Source organism: Rhinatrema bivittatum, chromosome 10 (assembly GCF_901001135.1).
Source record: "Rhinatrema bivittatum chromosome 10, aRhiBiv1.1, whole genome shotgun sequence".
In the NCBI taxonomy this organism is placed as follows: domain Eukaryota; kingdom Metazoa; phylum Chordata; class Amphibia; order Gymnophiona; family Rhinatrematidae; genus Rhinatrema; species Rhinatrema bivittatum.
In genome coordinates, this window is record NC_042624.1 from 22,261,627 (window position 1) to 22,288,581 (window position 26,955).

General features: G+C 45.8%; 1 protein-coding gene across 1 annotated transcript in view; it reads left to right on the top strand.

Annotated features, from left to right (window-relative positions):
* Positions 1–26,955, top strand: part of UCK2 (uridine-cytidine kinase 2) — a 613,925-nt gene that overhangs the window by 253,908 nt on the left and 333,062 nt on the right. Inside the window, exon 3 of the mRNA XM_029618633.1 lies at positions 6,471–6,567. Coding sequence (XP_029474493.1) covers positions 6,471–6,567 — 97 coding nt within the window. The remainder of the gene's footprint in view (positions 1–6,470; positions 6,568–26,955) is intronic.

The window sequence follows — 26,955 nt, forward strand, 5'->3', positions numbered from 1 at the left end:
GACAGTTTCTGTATCCTGTCAATAAAAGCCAGCCACGTCTTCCTACTGCCTCCAATTCCTTCCCTTTTTTTACTGGGACCTCTTGTAATTTGTCTACAATATTTACAGGCTCGCTACCTACATCCCATGCTTCTGCCAATCCCATATTCATTGCCCATTCCTGTGCCAGCACAGAATAGGGAGTTTTTTCCCATCCTGGGATTTTAACATCCACAGGAGTAACAGGTTCGGATGGCTGCTTTGCTTTCTTTCTAAATAAAGCCTTTTTAAATAAAGCCATCCCTACCCTCGTCGCCAAATGTTAGGAGTGAGGTAGGCGAGAATAAGGTAAGAGTAAAATAATATGTTTATTGATATACAATCTTAATAATCCTAGGTATTAAAGGTATACAGTTCTAAGTACTAAAATATATAATTCTAAGCATATACAGTTCTAAGCACTAAAGTATACAGTTCTAAGTATTAAAAGGTACAGTTCTTACAGTTCTTAAGCATCAAAAACAATTCTAAGCATATTCATCTGTATCCGTGTTCCGTCTACTTATTCTACGCACCAGTAACTGAATATAATAACCAATGCAAAATAGGAACAAAAAATATATACACGCTAGTATCAAACCACACAATAAATACAAGAAAAATAGCAATTGCTGCAGCGTTAAAACCCTTGGCGCCCTTTTTCAAGTTTCTCAACAAGATTCACACAGGACTTGGCTTTAAAATGACTACTCCTTAACCACGGTTGATCACTCCGAGCCAAGGGAATCACCAAGAACGTGAATCATCTACACTTCACTAGAAACAATCAGTCGTTCCCGCAAACACATGCAAAACACCCGCAGTCCTGCCGCGGTCGCCAGATGTTTTTTCTCAAATGAACGACTCTGTCCAAGTCTTTAATCACACAGTAGTATATTTATTATACTGGGTATAAGCAAAGGTATACACAGGAAGCAAAGGTATAGTATACTCACATAATGTACATAGCACATCTCAGTCGCAGGATCATTTGCTTAAATTTTTCTTCTTGCAGGTCCTGTTTATATATTTTACTTAGCAAGCTATCTATCTGTTTTCTGTTGCGCATGTTCCAACCACAAGTTTGTTAATTCTTAACTGCCAACACAGCTTGTCCTTTGCTCCCTTTTTATCTCTCCCTTCACATTCTTTTTCACAGATTATTTCTTTCGTGCCCTAGGCGTTATCTCATGCTCATCCTGTGACTCATTTGTTTGTTATGTTCCATCTTGATTCTGCTGATGGTTTGTAGTGTCCTTGCAAAACTAGTTCATGGTAGTTTTCTTCCTCAGAGTTTGGTATTATCTCTGGTATTTTTTCCATCAGCATATTCTACACCAGGCAAGTGAATCTGAGTGTGTATAAAACGTGTGAAAGCATTACCTAACAGCAAATAGACAAATAAACATGGATTCAAAAATAAATAATAATTAGAGCAAGTTTTTAAAATATTTTTTAAAGGCATCAAATGTGGAGCTTCAGCAAAGAAATTTTTATAGTGAACCTTTCCACCCCATTTCGTCATATGCCTGACTTTTCAGCTTTTTGAGCAAAAAGTAATAGTGAAGGTGCTTGAAAGTAACAACATTTTTAAAAATGGTTTAAAAATACTTAACTTCTCCCAAGTTTATATAACTTGACAAATTTGAAGCTTTCATCAGACTGCAAGTACTGACATTGATGTTCTGAAGGGATTCTTCATCAGGAAACCTGCACCACGGACTGACAAAAAATGAGTAAATTCACTTTTTAAAGTAAAGATGTCAAAATGGCAACAACAACCATATGACAAAAACAATCAATCCAGAGATCAGCAACAGATGATGAAGCACAGCGCAAATGAATGAGTGGGCAACTTTATTCCATACAATGAAATCAATGAGACTAGAGAAACACAGTCCAGTCTACATTGTGGTTTAAATCTTGTGGAGCCACAGTTTTTAGTGTATAAATCTATTTCTGCTCAAGACGCCGTAAATATAAAATGAAAATTTCCTCTTCGAATACATGGTAAAATAATATCCAAAAAACCCACACAAGGAATTCACAGGAATGCTGAAAATCAACATAATGTTGAACAATCGGAGCTTCAATCTGCTTATTGTTCACAGAACGCTCCACATTATATAAGAACATAAGGCTTGCCATACTGGGACAGACCAATGATTCATCAAGCTTAGTATACTGTTTCCAACATTGGCCAAGCTAGGTCACAAGTACCTGGCAAGATCCCAAGGGTTAGATAGATTCCAAGTTGCTTATCCCAAGAATAAGCAGTAGATTTCTGCATCTCTACCTTAATAATTGTTAATGGACTTTCCCTCCAGGAACTTGTCCATACCTTTTTTAAACACAGCTATACTAATAACTTTCACCACATCCTCTGGCAATGAATTCCAGAGCTTAATTATGCATTGAGTAAAAAATATTTTCTCTTGTTTGTTTTAAATGTATTACCCAGAAACTTTATTGACTGTCAGCTGGTCTTTGTACTTTTTTCAACTGGCTCGCCTTATCCACATGTTTATTTACGCCCTCAAAAAAAATATAGCACATTTGTGAGGCACGATTTCCCTTGGCTAAATTCATGTTGGTTTTGTCCCTTTAAGCTCTGCTTATCTATATGTTTAGCAGTTTTGTTCTTTATGATAGTTTCTAGCATTTTGTCTGGCACAGACATCAGACTCGCTGGTCTGTAATTTCCTGGATTACCCCTTGATCCCTTTTTAAAAATTGGCATCACATTGGCAACCCTCTAGTCTTCAGGTACATAAATGATGTTATTGATAGTTTACAAATTTCCAATAGCAGGTCCGCAATTTCATTTCTTAGTTCAGCACTCTAGGATGTATACCATCTGGTCCAGGTGATTTGCTACTCTTTAGTTTGTCAATTTGCCCTAGTACATCTTCCAGATTCACTGAGATTTGTTTCCGATCCTCTGAATTATTACCTTTGAATATCATTTCTGGTATGAGTATATCTCTTTCATCTTCCTCAGTGAATACTGAAGCAAAGAATTCATTTAGCCTCTCTGCTATAGCTTTGTCATTCATAACTGCTCCTTTTAACTTGATCATCTATTGGTCCTACTGACTCCCTCAAATGTATCTGAAAAAGGTTTTATTATGAATTTTTGCTTCCATGGCAAGCTTCTTTTCAAATTCTCTCTTTACCTTCCTTAGCAGTGCTTTGCATCTGACTTGCCAGTGCTTATGCTGTTTCCTGTTTTCTTCATTTGGATCCCTTTTCCATTTCTTGAAAGATATTCCTTTAGATATTATAGCCTCTCTCACCTCACCTTTCAACATGCTGGTAGTCGTTTAGCCTTCTTTCTACCTTTTCTAATGCGTGGAATACATCTGCTCTGGGCTTCCAAGATGATATCTTTAAACAACATCCATGCCTGAGCTAAACTTTGAACCTTTGCAGTTGCTCCTTTCAGTTTTTTCCTAATCAGTTTCCTCATTTTATCATAGTCACCTATTTGAAAGTTAAATGCTGTCATCATAGATTTCTTTTTTGCATGCCTTCTAAGTCAAATTTGATAATGTGATCGCTATTGCCAAGTGGTTCCAACACTGTTACCTCTCACACCAAATCATATGTTCCACTAAGACTTGGTCTAAAATAGTTTTCCCTCTTGTTGGTTCTTATACCAGCTGCTCAATGGAACAGTCATGTATTTCATCTAGGAATTTTACTTCTCTATAATATCCTGATGTAACATTCACCCAGTTAATTCTGGGGTAATTGAAATCACCCATTTACTGTGCTGCAGATCTTTAGCTTCCCTAATTTCTTTTAGGATTTCATTGTCTGTTACTTCATTCCAGCCAGGTGGACAGTAATACACTCCCATTACACTTTTATTCTCCTTTTTCACCTGGAATTTCTATCCATAAAGATTCAACATTGCATTTTGTGTCTGCAGAACTTTTATCTTGTTTGACTCAATGCTCTCTTTAACATATAGTGCCACCCCTCCACCAATTTGATCCATCCTATCATTTCAATATAATTTATACTCTGGTATCATAGAGTCCCATTGGTTATGCTCCTTCCACCAGGTCTCTGAAATGCCTATTATATCTAACTCTTCATCCTGTGCTATACGCTCTAACTCTCCTATCTTATTTTTTAGACTTCTAGCATTTGTTTATAGACATTTCAAAATATGTTTCTTGTTTGTATTAACAAACTGCTCATCGGTTGACGAGTAATTTTGAATCTTTCTCCACTTTACTCGAAGGCACCTGGTTCTCTTTGGCATTTATCGCAACCTCTACTGGGATGCCCAGTTTTCCCTGTTATTTTAGTGTCCTTCAAAGATACATCATTCCGAACCATATAGTTTTGACCAACTATTGGCTTTCCCCATTATCTAGTTTAAAAGCTGCGCTATCTCCTTTTTAAAGGTTAGTGCCAGCAGCTTTGTTCCACTCTGGTTAATGTGGAGCCCATCCTTTTGGAAAAGGCCCCCCCTTCCCCAAAATGAAGCCCAGTTCCTAACAAATCTAAAACCCTCTTCCTTGCATCATCGTCTCATCCACACATTGAGATTTTGGAGCTCTGCATGTGGAATGGGGAGCATTTCTGAGAATGCTACCCTGGAGGTTCTGGATTTTAGCTTTAAACCTAAAACCCTAAATTTGGCTTCCAGAGCCTCCCTCCTGCACTTTTCTATGTCATTGGTACCCAAATGTACCAAGACAGCATAGATGTCTGTTCCGTTAAGTGTGCCCGTGGTCGTATTATTTGTCACCAAGCAATCATGGGGTCTCCACTGATTTTTTTTCTAATAGAACATCTATTAATCTTCATCATATGTTTAGTTGCGATTCTGGGGGAGTTGTATATTTTATTCAATGTCCCTGTGCATTATTGTATTTTGGGAAGACCTCTCACATCTTTCGATTGAGAATGATTAAATACCGAACTTATGTGAACAATGAGTGGATTGAAGCTTCTATTGTTCAACATTAGGGCAGATTTTCAAAGGCTACGCGCGTAACCTGAGAAAATATGCCCCTGCGTGCGCCGAGCGCAAGCCCCAGGACGCGCGTAAATCCCGAGGCTTTCAAAAGTGGGCGGTCCGGGGGCGTGACAGCAGTCCGGGGGCATGTCCGGGGTCAGGGATCGGTCCGGGGAGGGTCTGGGGGCGTGACGGTGGTCCGGGGGCGTGTCCCGAGCCCTCCTACGTTCCAGCCGTGTCGGGGGTTCGCGCGCCGGCAGGCTACTGGCGCGTGCAAGATACGCCTGCCTCTGGCAGGCATAAGAAATAAAATAAGGTAGGGGGGGATTTAGGTAGGACTGAGGGGTGGGTTAGATAGGGGAAGGGAGGGGAAGGTGGGGGCCGGAAAAAAAGTTCCTTCCAAGGCCGCTTCGATTTCGAAGTGGCCTTAGAGGGAACAGGGACAGCCATCGGGGCTCCCCTCGGGCTCGGCGCACGCAAGGTTCACGTATGCACCCCTTTGCGCGCACCGAGCCTGGATTTTATAACATGCGCGCGGCAGCTCGTGCATGTTATAAAATTGGGCGTAGATTTGTTCGCGCCGGGTTGCGCGAACAAATCTACGCCCGCGCATACGTTTTAAAATCTGCCCCATTGTGTTGATTTTTAGCATTCCTGTGAATCCCTCGTGAGGGGCATTTGGACTTTATTTGCCATCTATTTGAAGAGGAAATTTGCATTTTACAGTTTATGGTGTCTTGAGCAGAAATGGATTTAGACACTAAAAACTGTGGCTCCACAAGATTTAAACCACAATATAGGCTGGACAATGTTTCTCTAGTTTCATTGATTATATTGTATGGAACGACCTTGCCCATGCCTTCATTTATGTTGTGCTGCATCATCTGTTGCTGATCACTGGATTGGTTGTTCTTTGTCATGTGGTTGTTGTCACCATTTTGATGTTTTTGTTGTAAAAAATATAATTTACTCATTTTTCCTTTGTCAGTCCATGGTGCAGAATCCCTTCAAAACATCAATGTCAGGACTTGTAGTTTGGTGACAGCTTAAACTTGTCAAGTTGTACAAACTGTAGAATATGTTAAATGTCATTGACATGGTGGATATCATTTTTAAATCACTTTAAAAATTTTTATTTCTTTCATGCACCTTCACTATCACTTTTTGCTCAAAAAGCTAAAAAGATTGGCATATGATGACATGGGGTGGAGCACTTCACTATAAAAATTTCTTTGGTGAAGCTCCATGTTTGATACCTTTAAACATTTATTTATAAAAAAGATTGTTTTAATTATTATTGATTTTTGTGTCCATGTGTATTTGCGTATTTGGAATAATCATTTACATTGTGATTGGCTCCTTGTTATATTGATCTTACCTAATAGCAGCCATTTTGGCAATAGCGTGAACCAGCCCTATTGTTAGTGCTATTTTAGATACTTAGAGTAATTTGTTACATTTTTTTTCTTCTTTTTAGATGCCTTTGACAATGCACTGATCTTAAAGACACTGAGAGAGATCAAGGAGGGGAGAACTGTACAGATACCAGTCTATGACTTTGTCTCCCATTCACGGTACTAGCACTTCTATTTTCAACTCATTCACCTAAAACTAAAATTGCTCAAATTTCATGTTAACTGGGTACAGTTACTTCAGCGACAATTCAAAGAATATGAAGTTAGTTTTAGTTTTGCTGTGTTTCAAACTAGACTCTTGCTGGAAAAAAATGACAGCCTAACTGATAGGATTTTTTTTCAAAACTAGGAAACTGCTTTTAAGTACTCTGTATACTGTATTGAAAGCAATGTCAGAGCAAGATAAGATGATCGTAATACTTGTAGTCAATAGATCTGTTAATCTTAAAGTTGTACTAGTTATCTTTTAGACACATTTTGCTAAAGCAAGAGTACCTATTCCCGAGAGTGTCTGTCTATGTGCATGTGCTTTTTTTTTTTTTTTTAGTGTGCATGCGTGGATGTACCACTCTGCTGCCCCCAGCATTCTGTCTCAGCGTATGCATATTCCCCAGTTCCCTTCCTCATAGACTTTTTGACTGCAGTGCCCAGGGTGTGTGTGTCAGCGGAGGAGGCGAAGTTGAGGTCTCAAGGGAAAAGGGAGCCTGACAGTTTTTAGCCCTGGTGCTGCTTTCCAGGTCTGGTGCCCGCAGCAATTTCTCAGCAGTAGCCAGCATTGATTTATATAGAAAACCAGTGCAGAGCTTCAGCCAGCATATGTCCCCAGAAGCCTGACTGGACAGCCCCCTTCTCCTGCATGGGCTGCCTTTTACTTAAGAAATCTATGTAGGTGGTGGGCTGTGACTGGGCCTCTGAACGTTTGCACCAGCTCACAGGCTTCTTACTGGCTTTCTGTATAATTGTAATTACTGAAAAATTGCTTCAGGCATCTGCCCTGGACAGTGTATCCAACGTCGAAGTCTGTTGGGATGGGTCTTTGAGGGAGAAGTGTGAGGATCTGGGAAGGGTAATGTATCAGCCCCTCCTCCGCACATGGATCCTCCGAGTAGGATAGCTCTTGAATCTTCCACTTTTTGTTGAGGAGTTCTCTTCAAAATCTTTGCTTGGAGGACTGGAATTTTAACTTGTACCACTGTCTGGAGCATTTCACTGCTGCTGCTGACCTCAACAGGTCAGAGATTTCCCTGTAGATCTGATTTCAACCCACTGCAACTGTGTGAGTCTCCTAGAAGCCCATTGCCTAAGCAGCCAGTTGTGGCCGGCATATTCACTCCTGGCCATGACTCGCTGCCTGTGCTACCCCAGAATCCAGCTGTACAGACAAATTCTAAATGTGCTGGGATGTTTTTAGACATCTCCATGGCATTTCACACCATCAATCATGAGATTTTTCTATACCGCCTGTGAAAATCTGGAATCTCAGGAATGGTTCTGGATTGGTTTCACTCTTATTTTAGCAAAAAAATCCATTATATTGGTGTTACATCTAACCACTCCAGCTGGATATATTTGGATGATATTGAATTTTATATTCCAATGACATTATTCTGGTCTGCCACCACTGCCAGTCACCTCTTGTTTCTGGGTTGTTAAAAATTGGCTGTTTCACAAAAAACTGACCTTTACCCTAAGTAAAACAGAAATGATGGTCCTGCAGAAGTCACAGTTCCTTCATCTTTTTTGTTTGAAGACATCAAAATACCTTTCATATTGCAAACTAGGAGTCTAGGAGTGATACTTGACCAGAATCTTCACATACAGAAACAAATTTAAGCTGCTGAAAAAGCAGAATTTTATGTTTGTTTGTTTGTCCATTAAAATCGCTTTTGGGTTACTTGGAATTCTGCTCCATAGTACAGAATTTGATTATGCCATACATTGATTATTTTAACTCATTGTACATTGGCTTGCCAGCAGCAGCTTTGCAAGCGTTATAAATGCTACAGAATTCTGCTGTGCGACCCATCTCAGGTTTGGGCAGGAGAGCCCACATTAACGTTGGTACTGATTGATCTTCATTGGTTGCTAGTTACTTGATGGCTTGGAAGTGATTTACCATCATGGGGTCATTCAGTGCTAAGCTATATTGTATAATCCTGATTATATACTGACATCCTCACAGAGAGGTTTACTGGTCATTCAGTTGGTCTGCTGCATGAGACTGGCTGAAACTCATGAGAGAACTTTCTCAGTGGCGGGCCCCACATTATGGAACTCTTTGCCTGTAGCCCTGTGTTTATCTACTTGTACCAACGAGTTTAAAAAGCAAGAAGTTGCCTTACTAAGTTAGACAGAGGGACCATCAAACCCAATATCTAACTGTGGTCAATCCAAGATATTAGTACCTGCCAAATACACAAACAGAAAATAAATCCCATGCTACTAATGCTATTAATAAGCAGTGTCTATTTTTTAAGTCATCTTGATTAATGGCAGTTTATGGACTTCTCCTCCAAGAACTGTTATGCCTGTTGGTCGCAGACAGCTGCGACCTCTCAAACTCACCTCTTTTTCCCCACTCCATCAAATCTGGGAAGAATGGCAGTCTCTGCTAATCCATGCCGACCTCTCCGGTGTCTTCAGCACAGCATGGGAATTGCCGACCGCCATCTTGGACCCTGGATTACCTAGGCACGCACGCAAGGGCCTCCTTCGTCATGGCGGGAACCTCGGGGGTGTCCCTTTCCGATGACGTCAACCCGCTTGACTATTTAACCCGACCGGCCCTTGCCTTCTCTGAGTTAGCAAGGAGTTCTGTCTTACTGAATTCTCCACTCTCAAGAACTTCCTGTTCCTGACTTGGTCTTGGCTATTGGACGCTCTGAGTACCTGCTCCTCGGGGGCTCCCCTTCATTCACGGCTATCCGCTCCTCAGAGGGCCTACCTGCCTGACAACCTTAGACCTACTTCTCAGGTCTCTCTCTCTCTCCAGGAATCATCTTCTATAAGTACCTTACTGACTTTTACTTCTGAACTGTATTGCGGATTCCACGTGGTGTACCCCGAACCCTTGGGCCACTATCGCCTCCATTCAGTAGAAGCCGTTCAGCTTTCCTACACTACAGAATATCTTCAATCCAGCTACAGGAGCCACCTCCGGGTTCCGGCATCTCTACTAGCTCTTTAAACATCTTCTAGTACAGACTTTCTTGGCATACCCCGTTCCGCGGGCCACTATCGGATCTTCTCAGCTGTGATTCTTTCTGGGTAATTCCTTTGCCTAGAACTGCATTACTTCATCTGCTATTCTGTGGACATTACTTTTCCTTCCCTTATAATAAAGTCTCCTCTTCTAGCTGTGTCCCACGCCACTGAGACTACGTCTGCTGACGGTGAGGCACGGACCCTATGGCGGAACCAAAGAAGAATCCCATCTTGGAGTCACTTCGTAAAGCCTCCTGCTTCTTTCCAATGATAGAAGCCATCCAGGAACTGACTGATCTGGAATGGAATGCCCCAGAGGCTAGCTTCAAAGGGGGGTGGGCATTGGAAGCCCTATACCCCCTGGAACCTGCGGCTAAGGAACACCGGCGTTTCCCAAAAGTGAACACTATGGCCTGTGCCGTCTGAAAGCGAACAATGATTCCCGTTGAGGGAGGAGTGGCACTGAAGGACACGCAGGAAAGACGATTGGAATCCATCCTTAAGCAGGCTTTTGATGCAACAGCAATGACGGTGCAGATTGCTTCCTGTTGCTCCCTGGTGGCACATCCCTGTTTGCTCCTCTTGAGAGAGACTGATACCTCTGGAACTCATACTGGAGAGACGATGGAACCTGCAGCATCCTTCCTCACTGATGCAAGCTCAGATCTAGTGCGCACCTCAGCCAGGGGTGTTGCCTCAGTAGTGGCAGCTAGAAGACAACTATGGCTACCAAATTGGTCTGCAGATGTGACATCTAAAGCGAATCTCACGAGAATACCTTTTAAAAGATCTCTCTTATTCGGAAGCAAGTTGGAGAAGTTATTCAACAAATGGGGCGAATCTCCAGTACCTCGAATACCTGAAGATAGGAGAGCCAAGGGCAGAGGATCGCAGTGATTTAGACCATATAAGAACACGCAGTTCTAGACACCTCGCCCCTCCGGAAGGTTCCAATCCTTTCGGAGCAGACAGATCAAAAGGGGAACAGGACCAGGGGCAGGCTCCAGCCGTGCCCCACAATGAGAAGAGGCCAAACCATCCACAGGAAGAAAATATAGGGGGTCAACTTGCCCTCTTCTACCAAACATTGGTCGAGATAACATCGGACAAATGGGTCTTAAACATCACTCGAGAAGGGGTACTCTCTGAAATTCCGCAGCATCCCTCGAGACAAATTTATGAGATCACCTTGCCACTCCCACTCCAAGAGACTGGCAGTAGAAACCACACTAACAAGACTACTCAGTCTGAAGGCAATAACTCCGGTGCCCACGCCCCAGCAAAATACGGGGCGCTATTCCATCTATTTTATCGTTCCCAAGAAGGAAGGGTCCTTCCGGCCCATCCTGGACCTCAAGAACGTCAACCAGTATCTGCAGTACAACCAGGAGAGTTCTTAACCTCCCTGGACCTCTCCAAAGGCTATCTTCACATCCCAGTCCATCAGGATCACCAGCGCTTCCTGCGCTTTGCGATACTGGGTCACCATTACCAGTTCCGGGCGCTTCCCTTCGGCCTAGCAACTGCCCCCAGGACCTTCACCAAAGTTATGGTGGCCGTGGCAGCTGCACTGAGGAAGGAAGGAATCCTGCTGATCAGGGCGAAATCTCTGGGGGAGAGCCGACTGATAACCAGCAGAGTCAAGAGCCTCCTGCAGGAGCTCGCATGGGTCGTGAACACGAGCAAGAGCAGTCTATAGCCCTCTTAATCATTAGAGTACCTGGGGGGCCCGGTTCGACACCAACAGAACAAAGTCTTCCTCCCCCCTCCAAGGAGAAGGAAACTGATGACACAATTGTGACGATTGATGACCAATGCACGGCCCAAGGTATGGGACTACCTTCAAGTCCTCAGCCTCATGGCATCAACCCTGGAGGTCATTTCGTGGGCAAGGGCCCATATGCGACCGCTCCAGCACTCCCTACTGTCATGATGGAACCCTCTGTCCCAGGACTACTCAATTCACCTCCAACTACCAGCAGAGATTGGAGCTGAGCTCCATTGGTGGCTACAAGAAGACCACCTAGGCAGAGGAGTAAACCTATCCCCACCAAACTAGATCTTGCTCACCACGGATGTGAGCCTGCGAGGGTGGGGAGCACACTGTCAGGAACTGATGGCCCAGGGACAGTGGAAAAAGAAAGAGGTGGCATGGAACATAAACAGCCTAGAAGCTTGAGCAGTCAAACTAGTGTGCCTGTAATTCAACCACTGACTCCGGAGCGAATCGATCAGAATAATGTGGACAATGCGATGACAGTTGCTTACATCAACCGCCAGGGAGGAACCAAGAGCCAGCAGGTGTCTCTGGAAATAGACCCCCTCATGGCAAGCACTGAAATAAATCTTCAAGGGATCTCGGCCTCCCACATCGCGGGAAAAGACGTCTCAGCAGAGAGAGCCTAGACCCGGGAGAATGGACGCTGTCGACCACAGCCTTCCAACTGATAGTAAATCGCTGGGGAGCTCCCAGCCATGGATCTACTGGCAACCCGTCTCAATGCCCAAGTTCCCAGGTTCTTCAGCTGCAGATGAGAACCATAATGGCCAGAGGAAGACCTACTGTACGCCTTCTCTCCATGGCCACTACTGGACAGGGTCAGATAGAGCATCACAGGGGGCTAGTTCTACTAGTTGCCCCAGACTGGTCAAGACAACCATGGTACGCAGACATGCGAAGACTACTTGCAGGGAACCCTCTGTGCCTACCTCCACACAGAGACCTTCTCCGACAGGGCCCGATTCTCCATGAAGATCCGTCTCGATTCTCTCTTGCGGTATGGCCCTTGAGAGGACTAGCCTGAAGAAGCGCGATTACTCAAAGGCCATGATTGACACCCTGCTCTGAGCACGCAAGTTCTCCACATCACTGTCTTACATACAGATCTGGAGGGTATTCGAAGCCTGGTGTGAGGACCACAGGATTCCCCTGCGGACAGTCAAAATCCCCACGATCCTGGAGTTCCTGCAGGACGGGATGAAGAAGGGATTGTCACTCAACTCCCTCAAAGTCCACGTTATCACGCTGGCCTGCTTCAGAGCTGAAGTAGACTGCATCAGACTATCAACTCATCCAAATGTGTCCCGCTTCCTGAAAGGGGCTAAACAGCTCTGATCACCCCTAAAGAGGCCGGTTCCTCTGTGGAATCTCAATCTAGTATTAGACTTCCTAGCAGGGGCTTCCTTCAGACCAACAAGCAGTCTGTCACTACGCCTCCTAACTTTAAAGATGGCATTCTTGGTGGCAATATGTTCAGCTCGTTGCATGTCCGAACTTCAAGCACTATTCTGTCGGGAACCGTTCCTTAGATTCACGCCTGGACCATACAACTGTGCACTGTCCCCTCATTCTCACTGAAAGTGGTTTCCCAGTTTCACATGAACCAAACCATCTTGCTACCATCTCCAAATGAGCATAAGGACATGGAAGACTCACGCCTTCTTCGCCATCTGAATGTCGGCTGACTTCTAGTCCGATATCTGGAAATGTTTGAACCTGTGCGTAAAACGGATCGCCTGTTCGTCCTTCACAGTGGGAAGAAACAAGGGGAAGCGGCATCGCGGTCGACCATAGCCCGCTGGATCAAAGAAGTAATCAAGGCAGCATACATAGAGGCAGGAAAGCCTTTACCTCTACAGGTTAAGGCTCATTCTGTGAGGGCCCAGGCAGTCTCCTAGGCAGAAACCAAGCTGCTGTCGTCCGCCGAGATCTGTCGGGCGGTGACGTAGTCCTCCATACACACAGCCTTCGCAAGGGCAGTACTAACTGGGCCACAGGCAGCCTCCCACCCTGTTCGGGAGTAGCTTTTGTACATCCCATTGGTCCTGAGCCCATCTGGCTACACGCTAGGAAATGGAGAAATTACCTGATAATTTAGTTTTCCTTAGTGTAGACAGATGGACTCAGCATCCCACCCACGGCTGCCCCAGAAAACGAGAACCTCTGATAACAAACCTCGAGACTAATCTAATATGGGTAAGCCATGGCCTACCCCTAGTTCAAGACACCCACAGTTTGTCTGGTATCGGCATTGATTGGTTGAGTGCACTGGCAGTCTCCAGTTTGAAAATCAGTTGAACCAGTTCGAGTTTAATCAAGCTATTTAAGCAATACATATATCCACAATGGCTTTTCGAAGAGAATACTGAAAAGCTAAGCTTCCTACACTGGTATATGTAGAGTGACGTCAGCTTTGAAATCTGACTCTGTCTCCCATCTGCTAGCAGACGAGCACAATACCCATTGGTCTTGAGTCTATCTGTCTATACTAAGGAAAACGAAATTATCAGGTAAGTAATTTCTCCAGTCCATCATGCAGCCCCTGAGGATTTCCCTGTCCTGGTGGGAGAATCTTTCCAATCTGGAACAGGGTGTTCTATTCCAACTTGCACTGCCTCAAGTATCCCTTACCATTGATGCCTCCCCCATGGCTGGAGGGCGCATGTGAATGGACTCTACACACAGGGGCAGAAACCTCGGTGCCAGATAAACTTCTGGAGCTTCGGGCAATCTGCTATGCTCTTTGGGTGTTTCAGGATCAGCTGTACACAAAGTCTTGATTTGGACAGACAATCAGGTGGTAATGTGATATATCAACAAACAGGGAAGCACGGGATCGTACCTCCTCAGGAAGCGGTGTAGATCTGGTCTTGGGCTCTATCACAGGGTGTGTTCCTATGAGCGACATACCTGGCTGGGACATTCAACGTACTGGCAGACCACCTGAGCCACTCTTTCCAGCCACACAAGTGGTCCTTAAATCCAGCAGTATCAGCCTGGATTTTCCGCTTGTGGGGAACTGCGGATGTGGATCTCTTTGCCACCCCCTACAATTGCAAAGTGAGCAACTTTTGTTCCCTCTTCAGGACGGACTGACGCCCAGCCTCCAATGCTTTTGCTGTCCATTGTTGATCAAGTCTCCTGTACGCGTATCCTTTTATTCCGTTTCTCATGAGGACTCTCTTGAAGCTCCAACGGGAACAGGGGACCATGATTCTACTGGCGCTATACTGCCCTAAGCAAGTCTCGTTCCCTCTCCTTCTAGATCTGTCGATAAAAACGCCTATCAGAGATCACGTGACCCTTTGGCGAGGGCAGATGTGAGCTCTCGTCTCTGCCTGGGGCCTCAGCCATCCATCCACATCTTACCACACTAACTGCGATTCCACGACTTTTCTCAGCGCCTACTCTCTGCCGGCAAAGAACGCTGACATAATAATCGATGGTGGCGCGAGCAGGGAAGAAAGAGAAGGATAAAGAAAAAGCCCGTGAGAAGGCCCGAACCCCCAACTCGCTTCCGGAAATGGCTGCCGGCGCGGCTGATACGGGGTTGTTACCTGTGAGCTCCACAACAGAGTTAACAGCGGTAGTTCTCGCAGCGCTCAGCCCAGAGTTAAAAAAAAAAAAATATCAGCCGAGCTCCAGGAGCTCACTTCTGGGCTAGCGGGGTTTGATCGGTGATGCGCTGAAGTGGAAGCGAGGGTCTTGGCCAATCAAGATGGCCTCCACGGAGTGCAGCAGGAGATTGCTACGCTACGAACCATACTGGGGAAGCAGGCCCAAAAATTAGAGGACCTCGATAATCGCTCGAAGAGGGCCAATATACGGCTGGTAGGCTTGCTGGAGCATTTAGCGGAACATCAATTACCTGGTTTTCTTGAAGGCTGGTTGTCGAAGGCACTCAACCTTTCTGGGCTGCCGGGTACTCTCCGGGTGGAGCGCGCTCACCGACTTGGGCCAAAAAGAGACGACCGGACCAAACCTAGAGTGGTGATCGCAAAAATCTTAAATTACTCCCACAAGGCAGCAGTCATCCGAGCGTTCAACAGGGAGCAAAGCCGATATATGAGAATTCCCCAGTGCTGATTTTTCAAGATTTCTCGCAGGCAGTATCTCAACAGCGCAAGGTTTTGGCGTCTTACTGCTCCCAACTATTTAAAAGAGGTATCCGGGCTGTATTGGTCTACCCCGCCCAGTTGAGAGTACTGACGGCTCAAGGGACCCGATGGTTCACAGAGGTGGACTCCAACAATACATACAGTCTTTGCCAGAGCCTCCATCGGGGGCAGTGTGATTGAATGTCTGTAGCACACTGTGGAGATGTGCGGTTTGCTCACTATTTTCATCTCTCTTGTTGCCTGAGTTGGGAATTGCTGAGACGTGTCATGGCAGGTGCTCGCAGAGGCTGGACTGGGGAGTCCCGCGCTGTCGACTGTGTCTCTCACCCAATATGGTCCACACCATTTTTTAGCCATATCAGGCTGGTGGGTGGTGGGCGCATATGAGGACTTTTACTAATTAAGGCACCCCGAACTCTTTGGACAGCATTCTACCAGAATCATAATGCCTGGCTAGTTCCTGAACACCGCATAAGTATAGACCGGTCGGCTCATATTGACCAGCTTGGCCTGAGAGGGGTTTGCCAGTAATTGGTTTTCATGTTTATCCTTCTAGCCTTTATCACTGGGATTGGATTCCCCAAACTTGGTTATGATATGTTATATTTGTTCAGTGTGTATTACAAGATAGATGTGTGGATGTGGATGGGGGGGGGGGGGCATTGGGTTGGAGTGATCTCAGCCTACCATTTTAGATGGTGGGTGTGGGGGGTAAACTTAGTGGGAGTAGGTGGGGAGACCAGTTGGGAGGAGGGAGGGGGGTATGGATGGGGGGGGGGGGGAGAGGGGAGGGTGAGGTGTGGAAGACAGAGATCTTTGGCTTCTTTCTGATCTTTTCACTTTTTGAGGTGACCAGGTGTATGCTATGTTTTGCTCTCTATCCTGGGGGAGTGTGTTCAGCTGGGAAACACACCCCGCCCGTAACAAGCATTATTCGCGTTTGCACTTCCTTAGTATTTGAGCCACTATGAGTACTTGTACCTTTTCCCTTTTTTCCTGGAATGTGGGGGTATCAATTCACCCATTAAACGTAACAAAATTTTGCAAGCCCTGGAAAAAAAAAAGGCGGATCTGGCCCTCTTACAAGAAATGCATCTCACTCCCACAGAACATGACAAACTGAAACAGAGATGGGTGGGTGAGGTGTATCACGCCTCGGGGACGTCCCATTCTGCTGGGGTTGTCATTTTGATTCGGCGGTCTTCCCCCATTCTGATTCTGAAGGAAATTAAGGACCCGGATGGTCGTTATCTGATACTTGAAGGACTATACAATCAGGCTCCTATCGTCATTTGTAATGTATGTGCCCCTAACATGTATAAGGCCTCCTTTTTTCATGAACTATAGGTTCTTCTGTTACCTTATATAGACAAAATGATAATTATAGGAGGGGACTTTAATGCAGTTAAAGACCCTTAAACAAGACAGGGAATCTACGGCAAAAGTCCAGGGTGGGTCCAGTAAGGGGATTCAGTTGCTGGAGACATCTCTCCATCTAATAGATGTTTGGAGGACCTTACATCCAATGGAAAAGGAGTTCACACACATATCTAGAGCACATGGTTCCCATGCCTGTCTTGATTATTTCTTAATGAGCTCTCATAGTTTTTCTAAGGTTGCTGAGACAGGAATTGATGAGGTGGTCCTCTCGGATCATGTACCTATCTGGTTGGCAATCACTAACTCGCTCAAACAGTCCCACACCTTTGTTTGGAGGTACCCCTACTTTTTGGCAGAGGATACCTCATTTCAGCAAAATTTGAAAGATAAGTGGGCTGCCTTTGAGGTCTCGAATGCCCAACATAAAGATGATCCCATTTTATTTTGGAGCACTGCCAAGGTGGTTTTACGAGGTGAGATCATCTCTTATGTAGCCCACAGGAAAAAAGCTTTAGATAAACAGCTTCTCAAGTTAACGGTGCAGCTGCAAAAAGCTAAGCGGGAGCTAATTGGGGGGGCCTTCCAAAGAGCGTAGGGAACAGTACCTTACATTGCAGACTACTATTAACACCTTACTTCACCAGCGTGCAAAAAAAGGTCTTCTTTATTATCAATATAAATTGTTTCAATATGGGCAAAAGTCAGGTAAAATGCTGGCCAATTTAGTTAAATCAGCGAGGGGATCTCACCAGGTTCCTGCACTCCGAACTGCGCAACATAAACAGGTGACGGATGCTGATGGTATTCGACGGATATGTTTTGAGTATTATTCCAAATTATATCAGTCTGAGGGCTGGGATAGCTCTAAATGGGAAGCTTTTAGGGACTTAATTCATCTCCCTTCTTTGACATTGGAATTTAGCCGTTACCTTAATGAGCCCATTTCAGGGGAAGAGGTTTCCCGCGTCATACAGAACATGCATAAATTAAAAGCCCCAGGCCCTGATGGTTACAGTGCAGAATTCTACAAATGCCTTTTGGATCCACTGTCGAGATTGCTGCCTCAAGTCTATACTTCCTTAATAGCCCAGGGCTCCTTTCTGATGCATGGCAATCGAGCGAATGTCATCTTGATCCCCAAGCCGGGCAAAGACCCCTTACTTCCAGAATCATACCGTCCCATATCCCTGTTGAATGTCGACCACAAGATACTGGCCAAAGTCCTGGCAGACCTGCTGGGGAATGTATTGCCCTATCTGATACAGCCAGGCCAGGTGGGCTTTGTCAAACAGAGGTATGCCCTTTGACAGGTAGTAACGGCAATGGCACTATGCACGAGAGTGGAGGACCCGTATTTGGTGATAAGCCTAGATGCTGAAAAGGCCTTCAATAGGGTGGAATGGGGTTTTATGTATCATATTCTTCGTTCCATGGGGTTTAGCGGGTTCTTCTATCAAGCGGTTGAACTTTTATATAATACCCCCCCTAGGCGTGCCTACAGGTTAATGGGGGGTTGACGGAGCCCTTCTTGGTAGAAAGAGGTACTCTGCAGGGCTGCCCGCTCTTGCCCTTACTTTTTCTTCTCACCCTAGAGCCCTTTTTGTTGGCCATACAGACACATCCCGGTGTTCGGGGCATACAATTTCGAGATGGGAAACAAAAGGAATTGTTTAACTACACAGCATTTGCTGATGATGTCCTGTTATTTCTCACTTCCCCTCATCGCTCCCTACAGACTCTAATTGGAATATACCATCAGTATTCAGTACTTTCTGGCATGCGTATCAATTGGACTAAATCAGAGGCGCTGGCTTTTCCAGATTCACTTAAGGAGCGTTGGGGGACCTCGTTTCCCCTGCAGTGGGCTCGAGGTTCTCTAAAATATTTGGGAATACATATTGCAACTCATTTACAAACGATTTATCCTCTCAACATACTGCCTCTCTTAAAATCTACGCAGGAGAAGCTAACTGCCTGGCGCAATCTGCCTCTCTCAGTGAGTGGTAGAATAGCATTATTTAAGATGGTGATATTGCCTAAGTGGTTGAATATCTTACAGAACTACCCTCTGGTTCTGCTATCCCGGGATATGCTCAAGATAGATCAGTTGCTGTGCCATTTTATTTGGAAAGGGGGGAAAGCCCGCATTCCCCTATGTTGGCTAAAACAACCCTGGTCGACGGGAGGTATGGGACTCCCCAACTTTAGTAATTATGGTTGGGCTGCTAACCTGCGTATAATCAGAGGTTGGATCTTGGGGAAATCCCCGTTTGTTAATATATTGGCTGAAAAAACTTTCACTGGCCCTTTGGCCCTGAGTTACGTCCTTATGGCGGGGGGGGGGGGGGGGGGGGGGAGAGATACCCTGTTTGTTAACTAGCCATCCACTGGTGAAACCCCTGAGACGGACATGGACACACCTCACTAAACTGTTAGGGATACCCAAACAATGTGCCTATTTAACTTCTTTAAAGGGTAATCCAGATTTTTCTCCTGGGTCCACTACTACATACTTTGCCACTTGGCATACCAAAGGGGTAACATACCTGGGACATGTCCTGGATGGGACAGGGACCTATATGCCATTTGAAAGTTTACAAGATCTATATGGTATGCCTGCTACTCATTGTTTTGGATACCTGCAATTGGGTCACTATGTATCTCTGGGGAGCCCAGAGCAGCATTTGACGACCTTTAAGGCCTTAGATGAGTTTTTTCACCTTGACTCTCCTAAAGAGCCGTCCCTCTCCCAGTATTATCGAGAGCTGGGCCGGACTCCCCCAGAGGACTCTTATGCTATTTCTGTAGATCGATGAAATAGAGATGGTAGTTTTCAGGTCAGGTCACGTATTTTTGCAGGTAGTGTGCGTGGGTACTGCCCATCACTGGCAATATGTATTTTCGTGAGATGCATTTAAAATTCTTGCATAGAGCACATATTTCCCCCCACATCGCTCACAAAGCAGGCCTAGCTGATTTGGCTCAATGTTTGCACTGTGGAATGGGGAAGGGGACTTTAGCAGATGTTTTCTGGGCATGTTAGCATTCTCAAAGGTATTGGCAACAAATTACTGCTTACTTAGAGAAACTGGTGGGGGTGCATCTACCTCCCTCACCGTATCTGTGGTTATTTCATTGTGTGTCACACTATTTAATACCTAACCCTGGGCTTCGAGCCCTGGTTAAAAAAACGGGGCTAGTAGGGAAAAAAGTCATTTTACTCAACTGGAAGGAGCGAACAGGGCCTTCTTATTGGACTTGAAGAATACACTTTCATCGTTTGATGCAATTTGACAATCTGGCGTCCAGAACCTCACCGAGACTTCGGAAAATGTTTCTTCAGACGTGGGAAGTCTATCTACAAAACTTACCCCATAGAGCTCGGAGTTTGGTCCTTAATAGCTGACTTTGTCGGATCTGTCTGCCACCTGGACTTTTATGTTCTAGGGCTATCGATCTCTGTGCTGCGGGGAGGGGGGGTGGGGGGATGGTGGGGATCGGAGGGGGTCTGCCTCTTCTCAGTTGGAGCTTTGGATCCCTGGCATACGGGGAGAAGACAAGGGGTTCTTGGCTGCCTGAGGAGGGGTAGAGACATACTACTGTATTGGGATAAAAACTTGTTGTGGTCGTACATCACTGTATTCAAGCGTATGTATAGCGTTGTCTGGGTTTTGCTGATTTGTCTCCTGTTAACATGGATTCACCTGCTGTTTACTGTGTCTTTTTGGACCATTCAATAAATATATTGAACATAAAGAATGCCTATCAGCCTGGGGACTGCACCCGACCTGATAACTCAGGACCAGGGCATGCTGAGCCATTCAAACCTCCAGATGTTGGCCTTGACGGCTTGGATTTCGAATACTTAGTCCTTCAGCCCCTGAACCTGTCTGATAATGTGTCCCAGGCACTGGTGGCCTCCAGGAAGCCTTCCACCAGGAAATCCTATAAGTTGAAGTGGAAGAGGTTTCAGCCTGGTGTGGGGACTAGGGCTTACTTGCCCAGTGCCAAGATTTCTGGACTATTTGTAGCACCTTTTGGAGACTGGCCTCAAAACCACCTCGGTTAGTATCCATTTGAGAGTAGTCAGTGCTTACCATAGTGGGGTTGTTGGCTGTGATGGGAGTGTATGTCTCCAGGCTGAGAACCAAAGAATCAATGGGGGAAAAATCAAGAGGGAGGGTCAAGAGAACCAGCCTTTCTCAGGGAAAGTGAGTTCTTCCACCAAGGGAGTCCAGAAAACAGTTGCAGCTGTGGGAAGGGGGCGGCAAACTGGACAACTGGGCTAATTAGGATAGTTTAGGGGAGGGGCCTATAAAAAGGGACTCTCGGGAGATTTACTTCAGTTTCCCTTGAGAGGCTCAGAAGTTGACAAGGACTCCCCGTGGGAAGAACTCTCGGAGCAGTAAAGGCTGGCGGGATCAAGAATCTTGACCCTCTAAAGAAAAGAGCAAGATTTGCTGGTATTTATTTTTCTTTGGGATTTGTTCTTCTCTTTTTTGTTTTGATTCGCTGAAAATGTGGACTGAGACTATAAGACTTATAAATTCACTACCCTGTGAAACAACCGGGTGGTAAGACTGTGTTAAGCCTCGGGGTTCCAGTGGCTCCATGGATAAGGCTCTGACTGTGGAGACCAGGTGAAGAGGGAATTCGAGGCCCCGGTCGGGAGGACACTTGAGACTTGCCCCAGACAAATAAATTATTATCCGTGATCACAGAGAGGGCTGTGAAACCCATTAGTTAAAGTTCCAGAAGAGAGAGAGGCAGCGAATCCCGGGATGGCATCACAAAATGGTGGCAGCGGAGGGATCCTGAAACCGTCTTCCTGAGGCTCGGGAGCAGACCAGCACGACCCGGATATCGCTGTATTTCTGTTGGCTCGATCCATCAGACCCCGGAGGTAAGGTTACCTGAAGGAAGGGGGGCTGACATCCGCCGAAAAAGGGCGGGGGACAAAAAAAAAGAGAGGTACCGTTCTTGGTTCGGTGGTCTTGTCTGCTTATGTCTTACAGAAGGATGGCCTCTGAGGACCTACTGAAATGGGCGGTAGAAAACATGCAGAACCAGTAAGCTGCATCAACTCAACTTCTCCAACACGCCTTGGACCAGCAGGCCCGCCAACAGCAGCCGTTACTACAGCTTCTAGATAGCCTGATGAAGGGATTGAGAAAATGGTTATAGTCTGAGACAATCAAGAACACCCCTGTGCCAATGGATGGCCGGAGGAACTGACGGCGGACCAAGGAATCAGTGGCCTTAGCCTTACCAAACTAGGGCCTGAAGGGTGGCCAGTGCTGCTGGCTGGCACCAGGCTCAATAGGCTGTAAGGCTGGCCCCCTATTTGACAGGCATACTGTAGCTTGGATACAATCCAGCCATCAAGGACCGACTAGGTCTCTCACTGGAGGCCATGCATTTACAAAGGGGGATCGACCCCGGGCCATAGCCCAACAATTACAAGACTGGGCTTTCAAATGTTTACGTCCTATTGAACATTGTCCACAGGAGTTAGTCCAGTTGATAGTCATGGAACTGTTTTTGACTATATTGACTCCCACTTTAAAGCTGTGTGTCACCAGACAAGGTACTACTAATCTGGCCAAGGCTATTTAGTTAGCCGAACGTTACCTGAAAGTGGATGAAGATCTGGTCCCAAAGGAAAGTCACTCCAACACCAAAAGCCAGGTGGCGGGAAAGAAGAAGATGATAAACCTCCCAAACGGGTTTTTCTTCTGGGTCTGCTAGGACAGTCGAGGAAGGGACCTCCCCTGAGTCTATCTGTCTATATCGATATATCGCATGTGGTGAGACCGGACATTTCCAAAAAGACTGCCCAAAGATGAACTGCTCTTTTTCTGGAGCGGGGTTAGTATTAGAAGCAGAATGAGTTGGGGAGGGCAAGTCGAAAGAAATGCAGCCCACACAAAGGGTAGTTCGCATTAGTGGCAGAATTCTCATGGTGTGGCTCGATATGGGAGTAATCAAACCCTGATGTCTGGACCGTTGGCCTGATCGTTGGGGTTACACAAAAGAAAAGATTTTTGGGGAATTGTTAGTGCGATGTGTCCATGGGGATTGGAAGCCCCAGACCACTTATTGGGTCCCTGTTACTTGGGCTGGGCACATCCACCTAGTTCAATTAACAATAATAGAGAACCTTTCTTTTCCCTTATTATTAGGAAGGGACTAGTTTCAGAAATTGGGAGATACCTCGCAGGGGGAGGGACATATGGATCTCAGGGCCCAGCAATACTCTGAATCGGAATCCGAGGAGCTTTGCCTAGAGAATCTCTTCCCCTTCTCTGATCCAGAGGTTCTAGGAAGTCCAGGAAAAGACTGGAAGAGTCGCGCCACCTGAAGGGGGGAAAAGTAGATAGGTGAATTACCTCCCGAAGACATAGAACCCTTAGGAAAAGAGGTAATAGAACAATTCCCCCGCTTTAAGGAACAGCTGCAAAGTGATGACATTGCAAGAGGGCTGGGACCGAGCCCAAGATATGGAAGGGAGGGAACCCCAGGCATGAACTCTAAGTGAGAGGTGTTGCGACCGTCGCTGCCCGACGTCTCCACTCTGCCCACCTTACCTCTTTTGCGACTCCCTCTTTGGTTGATGGAAGTTTGGCTGCTGCAGCGTCATCTTGCCGACTTCCTCCGGCGTCCCCGGACCAGCTAGACGCTGCCTTCCACCATGTTCTCCTGAAGCCTAAGGGCGTGCTGCGGCGTGGCCCCGACTCAAGTACCAGCTGTGGCGCGAACCTCAGTGGTGTCTCCCCTGAGATGACATCATCCTCACCGAATTCTTAAGGTCTTTTGTTTCACTAGCTAGTCGAGTTAGCAAGGGCTTCCTCCAGGTATCGCTGTGGATGGGTTTCGCTCTCTGCATACCTTTCTACTCTGCCTCCCTTTCTACTCTGCCTCCTTGGACTTTACCAGGGGTACCCGCTCCTCGGGGGCCTCGCTCTCTCTCTTGCTTTTCAGGTCGCAGTCTGGAACCGGTACTCGCTCTTCGAGGGCCCATGTTCCCGGACCTGCTACCGAATACAACTTCTACCAGGAAGTCACCGCTGCCTACAACACCAGTGAGTTACCATCTCTCTCTCAGAGCTTTCCCTGGAACCAGGTACTCGCTCCTCGAGGGCCTACTTCATTCCAGTCTCTGGGCTGCTTCAAGAGATTATTGTGTGAGTGTTACCATCAAGGTTCTGTTCCTGAATTCTGTATACCCAGTCTACTCACTATATTTAGTTTCTCTACAGCTCAGCCATCTTGGGATCGCTGTTCCAGTGCCTGAGGGACTACAGCCCAGCCGGGCTCTTCCAGCTCACTACTGCCACCTCTGGTGGTTCACTATACAGTTTAATAAAAGATCTAGTGTGTGTCTGCCTGCCAACTCTGAGCCTGACCGGTGGCCCCTCTCGGGATCTTCCCCCATGGGCTTGGTCATCTGCCACCGGCCCAAGGATCCATCTACAATTATCACAAATAATAATAGGAGGTCAGGGACAGTTTGCTCTATCTTTACCAGCCCCAAGAAGAGGAAAAGGGAACCTGGCAGCTAATTGTTCCCAAGCTTTTCTGCGAGGCCCTGCTGAACCTAGCCCAGGCATACCCATTAGCGGGACACTTAGGGGAGTAAAGCACGGGTGCACGCCTGTTGCGGTATTTTTTTCTGGCTGAAAATTTATCAAGATGTCTGCCACGTCTGCCAGTCTTGTCCACAGTGCCAGTTGGTGCCACTATGTCTGCCCCAAAAGGTACCCCTAGTGCCTCTGCCCACCATAGGTCTATCCCTGGAACAAGTTGCTATGGATATTGTAGGGCCTTTAGATTGCACGTCTTGGGGACATCAATATATCCTAGTTTTGATGGACTATGCCACTTGGTTTTCCTGGTCTATTCTCCTAAGGAACACTAAGCCCGAACAGTTGCTCAGGAGGTAATAAAAATATTTTGTATGGTGGGGTTTCCCAGGGAGATCCTAACAGATAGGGGCATTCATTTCATGAGTAAATGGTTACAGAACCTATGGAGACTGTTTGGCATCTGACAGTTGAAAACAGCTGCCTATTATCCCCAAAGTGATGGTCTGGTTGAGAGATTCAACCAGACCTTGAAGATGATGATACGGAAATGCAACGGGGAAGGAACAAAAGATTGGGATACTCTACTCCCATTCCTGCTGTTTGTAGCCCAGGAAGTTCCCCAGGCATCACTAGGTTTCTCCCCTTTTGAATTAATGTTTGGGTGACAACCCCGGAATCTGCTTACAATAATCCAGGAATTTTGGTCTAGTCACTCTGGGGAAGACGCGGTCCCAGTAACGGAATATGTCCAACAGTTGGGGCGTAGAATCAGAGAGCTCACCCAAGAGGCTAGAGGGAATTTAGAACAAGCCCATTTACTACAGAAATTTTACTATGATCAGAGGACTCATTTTCTGAGTTTCCCGGAAAAGGACAAAGTACTAGTCCTGTTGCCCTCCAAGCTGCAGGTTAAATGGAAAGGCCCTTTTTTGATTGAGGAAAATTGGGGAGTTAGACTATGAAGTAGTGGGAGATCAGAAGTTGCAGGTCTTTCACGTGAATCTACTGAAACCCTGGGTTAGGAGGGAAGGCCTCGTAGCCGAAGCCTCCGACAAGGAAGAGGAGTTAGGTCCCACTATTCCTGAAGGTCCAAGGGAGGAACGGATTAAACTGGGTGAGTCTCTCTCCTCATCCCAACGCCAGCAATTCGAGCAGCTAGTGGCACGGTTTAGAGATGTATTCTCCCCAATACCCAGAAAATCGAGAATAGGGTCTCACCAAATCCTAACTGACCCGGGGAAATTGGTAAGGCAGAAACCCTACCGGCTTCCAGAAGCCAAGAAAGAACTGGACATGCTAAAGTTAGGGGTTATCGAAGAATTGGAAAGTGAATGGGCCATCCCCATCATTCTTGTATGAAAACCCGTTGGATCTACCAGGTTTTGTATAGATTTTCGCCAGGTGAATGCCATTTCTAAATTTGATGCATACCTCATGCCAAGGGTGGAAGTTATAATTGAGGATTGGATTGGATAGGATTTTCAGAAGGTGTTAGACAAAAATCCCCCATTAGAGATTTTTAAGAAAATAAAAAAGTTATTGGATAGGAGTAAAGTACTTTTGTGCATTGCAAACTGGTTAAAAGACAGGAAACAGGTAAATTTAAATGATCAGCTTTCTCAGTGGCGAGAGATAAATGTTGGAGTGCCTCAGGGATCTCTACTTGGACTGGTGCTTTTTAATATATAGTGGCTTGGAAAAATTATTCGGCCACCTGGGGGGTCGGCGGATTTGTGTGGATTGCAGATGATACTGTCTAGAGCAGTCTACTTGAAAGCAAACTGGTTTGCAATGAACAAGACTGTTCTGGACAGTGTCATTTGTGGTCTACACGAGGCTGCTGACTTTTTAGGGGGTTGAAGAGTTTTTGCAGATGACACAAAATTATTCAGAGTAGTTAAATCACAAGTGAATAGTGATAAATTGAAGTTAGCAAGTAGCACATTTAAGACTAATCGGAGAAAATTCTTTTTCACTCAACGCACAATAAAGCTCTGGAATTTGTTGCCAGATGATGTGGTTAGTGCAGTTGGTGTAGCTGGGTTCAAAAAAGGTTTGGATAAGTTCTTGGAGGAGAAGTCCATTAACTGCTATTAATCAAGTTTACTTAGGGAATAGCCACTGCTATTAATTGCATCAGTAGCATGGGAACTTCTTAGTGTTTGGGTAATTGCCAGGTTCTTGTGGCCTGGTTTGGCCTCTGTTGGAAACAGAATGCTGGGCTTGATGGACCCTTGGCCTGACCCAGCATGGCAATTTCTTATGTTCTTATGAGGAATGCCCAATATCTGTCCACCCTGGATTTAACAAAAGGATATTGTCAAATCCCTCTGGAATCAGAATCGAAGCCAAAATGGCATTCATTACCCCAAAAGGGTTGTTCCAATTTACCGTACTCCCTTTCGGCTTACATGGAGCTCCAGCAACCTTTCAGAGAATTATTAATCAGATTCTACAGCCCCCACCAGATCTTCGCAAC